The sequence below is a fragment of the Galeopterus variegatus genome, unplaced genomic scaffold (assembly GCF_000696425.1).
Source record: "Galeopterus variegatus unplaced genomic scaffold, G_variegatus-3.0.2 Scaffold1970, whole genome shotgun sequence".
Lineage (NCBI taxonomy): Eukaryota > Metazoa > Chordata > Mammalia > Dermoptera > Cynocephalidae > Galeopterus > Galeopterus variegatus.
This window is the reverse complement of record NW_007728081.1, coordinates 293,864-302,159: the sequence shown is the minus strand read 5'-3', so window position 1 is coordinate 302,159 and position 8,296 is coordinate 293,864. Positions and strand designations below refer to the sequence as shown.

General features: G+C 37.6%; 1 protein-coding gene across 1 annotated transcript in view; it reads left to right on the top strand.

Moving 5' to 3' along the window:
* NLRP13 (NLR family, pyrin domain containing 13) overlaps nt 1–8,296 on the top strand; it is a 25,942-nt gene that overhangs the window by 9,172 nt on the left and 8,474 nt on the right. The window contains exon 3 of the mRNA XM_008579871.1: nt 4,401–6,000. Within this exon, the coding sequence (XP_008578093.1) occupies nt 4,401–6,000 (1,600 nt within the window). The remainder of the gene's footprint in view (nt 1–4,400; nt 6,001–8,296) is intronic.

The following is an 8,296-nucleotide window of genomic DNA, read 5'->3' as shown; positions in this document are numbered from 1 at the left end:
GGGGTTGTTCTGAAATCAGGGTCAGATGAGGCTGGGAGAGTCAGTGGCTTCCTTAGAAGTCAGTTACCACCCTAGCTGTAAGTTTGTATCCATTAATCAACCTCTTCCTATCCCCCCTCCACAATTCTACTCTCTACTTCTATGAGCTCAACTTTTTAGATTGCTACGTAACATACCAGTGTGTGACTAATTTATGGTTTATATTTAACCTCTTCTTGTTGATAGAAATTTAGGCTTCCAGTTGTTTTTATTTTAAATATTAAACAATACTTTGATAAACATCATGACGTTTTGTGCATATCTGGAAGTATTTCCATAGACGACATTTCTAAACTAGAACTCCTAGACCGAAAAGTATACATAATCTAAAGTCTGATATAGTAAAATTGATCCTCTGAAAGGCAGTATAAAATTACATACCTAATGATATTTTGGGTGTCTATTTTTCTGTCCTGCTATCAACACAGATTCTTTCAAATATTTGACAGATAGATAGAAATATTACTTTGATTTAATATTCGGTTTGCAGTCATTCTTTTACTAAGTTGAAATCATAATTACATTTAGCCTTTTTATTTCTTCTGAAATATCAGTTCAACCCTGCTCCCTGCTTTCCTTTTGGGTGCTTATTCTCTTCTTATTTACAAGTAAGAACACACTGCATGTAGAAATAACCTCTCGGTCTGTCACATAGATGGCAAATACTCTTCCTCATGAATTCTTTCTCTTTCGAATTTAGGTATGGTGCCTTTGTGTTCAGCTTTAAAACCTCTAGGTAGCAAAATTCATTCCCAGATTAATTACATCATAGGGGTCAGTAAGATTACATCTGATATAATCAACACCTGAGAGAATCCAAGGGAGTTTTAGATTTCACCAAACTCTGGCTGCACAGAAGAGAAATAGAGGCAAGTAGGGGAGAGTTGGCTGGACCCATTCTGAAGGAGCAGGTTCTATATTATTTAATACTTTGGTCCATAATACCCATTTGTTAAAGATTCAGTGATCAAGTATTGGAATTTGCTCAATCCAGAACAATAGCCTTTTTTTGGAGGTGAGGAAAAGCCCTAGAATATTGAACATTTGAGAGACTTTGGAGATCTTTGATAATCTGAACAGAATGTTGCCCATGATGAATCTCTAGGACCCTGTCAACAGAAGATGATATTTCCCTTTTGGTGGGTAAAGGAAAAGTGCTTTTCCACTATTTCCTGCTTATTTGGAACTTGTAGACAAGGGAACTGAGGTTCAAAAAAGTTAAACGTTGACTAAGAATCAAAGCCATAAATCTCGGTTCTAAAACTTGAAGAAAATCTGAAGACAGGTATTTGATCCTGATTCTCATCTTTTCTTTACGGGGATATGGGGGAATGTGTGTGTGTATATACATCTTTTCCACTAAATGGAATCATCATCCACCCAGATATTCAATCTAAGAACTAGAATGCAGGCACCACTCTATTTTCCTTACCTCCCTACCTCCCTGTTATAAATCATTAGTGGTCCTACTGGCTCTACCCTCAATATATACCCTAAATCTTTTAAAAAATTTATTTTACTTTTGATTGACAAATAATAATTGTATATATTTGTGAGGTACAATGTGATGTTTCCATACATATATACATCACAGAATGATCAAATAAGGCTAATTAGCATATCCATCACCTCACATACTTATCATTTCTTTTTGATGAGAACGTTTAAAATTTCTTTTACAAAACAGCTAGTTAGGAAAAATAAATTCTATTGATGTACAGTTGAGCTAGGCATCTATAATTAACATTAATTTATTACATGTTAACAAATATCTACAAGAGAAGAGATAAGATGTCCCCAACGCAAATAAATGATTGCATTTTATGATGTAATGATGAATATGCTAATTGTCCTGATTTGATCATCACACATTTAATTTATGTATTTATTGAAGGAAAACATCTCAAATTAAATTTAAAGTCAATTGATAAGGAACAAATTTTATACTCAAAGATTAACATCCTTAATGTAAGAAGAACTCTTAAAAGTGAATTAGAAAAATCTAAGCAGAAATTTGAAAGATGTGAGCAGATAAGTCACACACCCCGAAGAAACACCCTGGCTAATAAGAACATCCTAACATGTGGTGGTGCTGAGGGCATGGGAGCGGTGGTGCTGTCTGTCTCAGGACCCTGGGCAGATGGCTCTGTTGCTTGCCTGGTTGTGTCTTGATCATCACACATTGTACACAAGTATTGATATTCAACTCCATACCCCACAAATATGTATAATCAATTACATTTCAATAAAAAATTATTACAATGCAGAAAAAGTTAAAATCTCTTTTAGGAATTTTTAAATATACAGTATATTATTATTAACTATAGTCTCCATGCTGTGCGGTAGATCACTACAAGTCATTCTTCTGTTTAATGAAATTTTGAATCCTTTGACTAACATCTTCTCTTTCCTTGTCCTGCCTCTTCCCCACAACCCCCCAGGTTCTGGTAACCACCATTCTATTTTTTTAGATTCCACTTATAAGTGAGATCCTGCAGTGCCTGAGATCTTTCTGTGCCTGGATTATCTCACTTAGCATAATGAAATGACTATGTCAAAGAGATATTTGCATTCCTATGATCATTGCAGCATTATTCACAATAGACAAGATATAGAATCAACATAAGTGTCCATCAATGGATGAATGATTAAAGAAAATGTGGTAGATATACACAATGGAATACTATTCAGCCTTAAAAGAGGAGATCTTGTCATTTGCAACAACATGAATAAATCTGGAAGATACTGTGTGAAGCGAAATAAGCCAGGCACAGAAAAACAAATGCCTCATGATGTGACGTTTATGTGGGATCTAAAAAAGTCAAACCAATGAAACTTTGAATCCTTTGACTAACATCTTCTCTTTCCTTGTCCCGCCTCCTCTCCCCAACCCCCCAGGTTCTGGTAACCACCATTCTATTCTTTTAGATTCCACTTATAAGTGAGATCCTGCAGTGCCTGAGATTTTTCTGTGCCTGGATTATTTCACTTAGCATAATGAAATGACTATATCAAAGAGATATTTGCATTCCTATGATCATTGCAGCATTATTCACAATAGACAAGATATAGNTAAAAAATTATTACAATGCAGAAAAAGTTAAAATCTCTTTTAGGAATTTTTAAATATACAGTATATTATTATTAACTATAGTCTCCATGCTGTGCGGTAGATCACTACAAGTCATTCTTCTGTTTAATGAATTTTCGAATCCTTTGACTCACATCTTCTCTTTCCTTGTCCTGCCTCTTCCCCACAACCCCCCAGGTTCTGGTAACCACCATTCTATTTTTTTAGATTCCACTTATAAGTGAGATCCTGCAGTGCCTGAGATCTTTCTGTGCCTGGATTATCTCACTTAGCATAATGAAATGACTATGTCAAAGAGATATTTGCATTCCTATGATCATTGCAGCATTATTCACAATAGACAAGATATAGAATCAACATAAGTGTCCATCAATGGATGAATGATTAAAGAAAATGTGGTAGATATACACAATGGAATACTATTCAGCCTTAAAAGAGGAGATCTTGTCATTTGCAGCAACATGGATAAATCTGGAAGATACTGTGTGAAGCGAAATAAGCCAGGCACAGAAAAACAAATGCCTCATGATGTGACGTTTATGTGGGATCTAAAAAAGTCAAACTCATAGAAGTAGACAGTAGAATAGTGGTTAGCATTTATTTTATTTCTAGTGCTACATTCTAGTCTACTAACTATCAGTTTTCACTTAGATGACAGTAGTGGATTCCTACCTGGTCTCCCTGCCTTCTTTCTTGTGCCAATGTACCATAACACATTATCCACAGAACAGTGAACTTTTAAAAATGTAAATTATGGCTTCTTGTTCCTTTCCTTTCAAAACAAAGAATTCATCATCTCGCCCCTCCCCACACATGGGTTTACCCCCTACCAGGTGCCTTGGTCACTCTAGAACGTTCTCACTCCTGTCTCAGGACATTTGCACTTGCTTTCCACCTGCTTGAAAGCATATTTTTCTACATCATGGACTGACTTCTTCTCATGGTTAAGCTGTCAACTCTCAGTGCAAAAACCTCTACTGATCCCTTCTCTGCCCCCTTCTAAAGGCATTCTCAATCTCTCTTGTGTCATTCTGTATTTTTTTATCTGTACATGTTATCAAACTATTGAACTGCCTCTACCTTTTGCTACTTTTTGCCACCCCATTCCCATGAAAAAGTAAGACCTTGGGAGGCAGAGATTGTTTATCTTGTTCAAGACTTTACATTAGGAACTTCATTGTTGAATCATTGCTAACTCTGAAATTCATTCAGACCATTGTTTTGTTTTGTTTTTTGTTTTGGTTTGTTTTTTGCTTCTCTTCTGCTTCAGGCCACAGAAAAAAATACAGAGAGAGAATGAGGGCTAAAATACTGGCCATATGGGACAATATCCCTTGGCCTGAAGACCATATATATCTCCGTAATACAACAGAGCAGGAACATGAAGAACTGAAGAACATACTGGATCCCAATGGGACTGGAGCCCAGGCCCAGACAATAGTCTTGGAGGGTAGGGCAGGGGTGGGAAAGACCACCCTGGCTATGAAGGCCATGTTGCATTGGGCAGATGGCCTTCTCTTTCAGCATAGGTTCTCCTATGTTTTCTATCTCAGCTGCCATAAGATGAAAGACATGGAGGAGGTCACCTTTGCTGACCTGCTTTCTTGCGACTGGCCCGACTTTCAGGCCCCCATTGAAGAGTTCATGTCTCAGCCCGAGAGGCTCCTGTTCATTGTTGATGGCTTTGAGGAAATGACTATGCCTGAATTACACCCTTATAACTTGGATGACAACCTGCCGTGTGCAGACTGGTATCAGAAACTCCCAGTGACCAAAATCCTACTCAGCTTGTTAAAGAAAGAGTTGGTTCCTCTGGCCACCTTAGTTATCACGACCAGGACCTTTAATTTGAAAGATCTTCAGAATCTATTAGTGAATCCGTGTTTTGTAGAAATCACAGGGTTTGAAGGGGACAACCAGGAAGAGTATTTCGTCAGGCACTTTGGTGACCCCAAAAAAGCCAAGAAAATCTTGCGTCAGATAAGAAAAAATGAAACTGTCTTTAATTCCTTCTGTGCTCCCATGTTGTGCTGGGCTGTATGTTCCTGTCTGAAGCAGCAGAAGGCAAGACATTGTGATCTCCAGCCAATCACCCAGACTACCACCAGTCTGTATGCCTATTTTTTCTCCACCTTGTTCTCAACAGCAGAGGTGAGATTGGCAGAGCAGAGCTGGCCGGGACAATGGAGGGTCCTCTGTGCTCTGGCTGCAGAGGGGATGTGGTCTATGACCTTCTCGTTTAGAAAAGAGGACACCCGGTACAGGTGCCTGGAAGCACGTTTTATTGATTCTCTCTTCAGGTTCAATATTCTTCGAAAGGTCAGTGACTGTGAAGATTGCATTACCTTCACTCACTCAAGTTTCCAGGAGTTCTTTGCAGCCATGTTCTATGTGCTAGAGGAAACTGAAGGGTCCCTTGATGGTTCCACAAAACTTAAAGAGATGAAGATTCTACTGAGTGCTGTCTTCGTTGACAGAAACTTCTATTGGACTCCACTGGTTCTTTTCTTCTTCGGTCTTTTAAAAAAAGACCTAGCAAGAGAATTGGAGAATACTTTGCATTGTAAACTATCTCCCAGGATAATGGAGGAATTATTAGAATGGGGAGAAGAGCTAGATAAGCCTGAAACTGTCTCTATGCAATTTGACGTCCTACAATTTTTTCGCTGTTTACATGAGACTCAGGAGGAAGACTTTGTAAGGAAGATGTTGGGTCACATCTTTGAAGCTGACCTTGATATTTTGGGAAACATAGAACTCCGCGTTTCCTCGTTTTGCCTAATGCACTGTCAAAGGTTGAATAAACTAAGGCTGTCTGTCAGCAGTACCATCCTTCAAAGGGAATTGACTTCTGATGTGGAAACTCTGGAGTGAGTAATGCAAAACCATTTTTTCCCCATTAATTTTCTACTGTCTTCTCAGGCTCTGCCCAAGTTCTTTCATGAAAAACTGGGATCTTTTGTTGTTGTTATGTAACAGAGGTTATGTCTGACCAAACATTCCAGATCAGCTTCAACGTGTGAGAATATTTTTCTTTAGGTATCATGTAGGGTTCCCTGGCTGATTTAATCTACTTAGAAGTAGATCTTACATCTTAGGTACTGCATATAGGAGGTTTATGTTCCAGACATTATGCTAAGACATCTACTTGCATCTATCTTATGCTCATAACTGAATGCAGGGGGTGCTGTTTATTGCCATTCATAGATGAGAAAGCTGAAGGATAAAAACACAACTTGTCTGTTGCAGTGTGGCTATTAAACAGGGCAGTGTGTATCAATGCCCAGCTTTCTCTTTGAGCACTCCGGATCTTAAATACAGTGCTGGATGCCTCTCCACTGAGCATGAGTTGGGGTGGGGGTAGTAGGAGGGTTCAAGGTTATCAACAAAATTCTGAAACTTGTTTAGACCGGTTTGTCCTATTGTCTCCTGGAAGAAGAAGCCCAGAAATACTTGAAGTACTTTTGGTTCTTATCCTATGACTTTTTTCCACTACTGACTCTGTAGACTCCAAGTTTAGGAGACAAGAAAGCCTGACTATTTTGCTAATTATGTAGGCCCCAGGGATGTTTTCTAAACTTCTCTTTTGAGATAGGAGCTACTATACACGTTCTCATATCTCCTCTGTTTAACCTTCAGGCCTACGAGAAGCACCAGTTCAATTTCGGTTAAACACATTGAATTTATTAAAAAAAAAAAACCAACAAAAAAAAACGTTTTATTGAAGTATAACATACATAGAGAAAACAGCACACATCATAAGTGCACAGTGAATTTTAACATGTTCCGCACACTGTAGCAACTGGGCAGAGGATCTAGAAACAGAACACCGTCAGCACCACAAGAACCCCCTTCATGGCCCTCTATTTGAACATATACAATTTTACATTTCTCTTATTTATCTATATCACAACATCTTTTTTCCCAACATTTGCTGACTTGTCACATATAGATCAGGAAGGGAGAAGAGCTTTTCTGATCTTCTGAGTCATATTAATTAGTACCTTTCTAGAATCCTTGAATATGGCATTGTAATGTCCTATGAAGCTTTGCAAATTCATCAATATCTTGTTAAAACTAGGCTCATTTTTATACAGATCTCTCTAGAGGCTCAAATAAGGCTCCTTTATATATTTCACACAATAAAAATCTGGTTTCATAAGATTAGTCTAAATGGCATGGGTCTATCTATCAACACCCTAGTTTTGTGAAATACTATCAAAGCCACTTATGAATTTTATCTGATTAAGGCCTTGGGGGTGAAGAGGATATTGGTGGAAGAAAAATGTTCATTACAAAATTTTTTCCTTAGAGGCTTTTAGAAGTAAGTAGGTTCTCCTCTTCAATCCCTCTATATTTCAAAAGAAATCTTATTTTTTAAAATTTATTTTTAAATGACAAGTAATAATTATGCATATTTACAGCATAAATGTGATATTTTGATCTATGTATACATTACAGAAAGATCCAGTCAAGCTAATTATCGTATCTATCACCTCACCAATTGCACATTTTTATATGGTGTGAACACTAAAAATCTATTATTAACAACTTCGCAATATACAGTACATTAACTGTGGCCACCATGCAGTGCAATAGATCACTAAAATTTATTCCTCCACTCTAACTGAAACTTTGTATCCTTTGACTAATATCTTCCCTTTTCCCATCCCTCCTCCTGCTCCCACCAGCTTCTGCAACCACTATTCTACTCTCTGCTTCTATGAGTCTGACTTTTTTTCCCACATGTAAGTGAGATCATATAGTATTTGTCTCTTTGTGCCTGGCTTACTTCACTTAACACAGTATCTTCCAGGTTTATCCATGTTTTTGCATATGACAGGACTTCCTTCTTTTTTAAGGCTGTATAGTATTCTATTGTGTATATATACCACATTTTCTTTATCCCAGTATTATTTAGCACAAAACAGGCACATGTGCTTTATCACAGAATGGCTAAGTTCAGGGACATTAAATCACACTGGTTTCAGCTCTTAATTACTATCCTGGGGATATTTTGATTAGTAGATCCAAGACAGGTCCCAGAAATCTTTATTAAAAATTTGCATGTGTGTGCACACATGCACATATGCACATACACTCAAGGTTGAAGACAACTACTCAACCAATGCCACAACTCTAGATCACAAGAGCATAACTTCATAT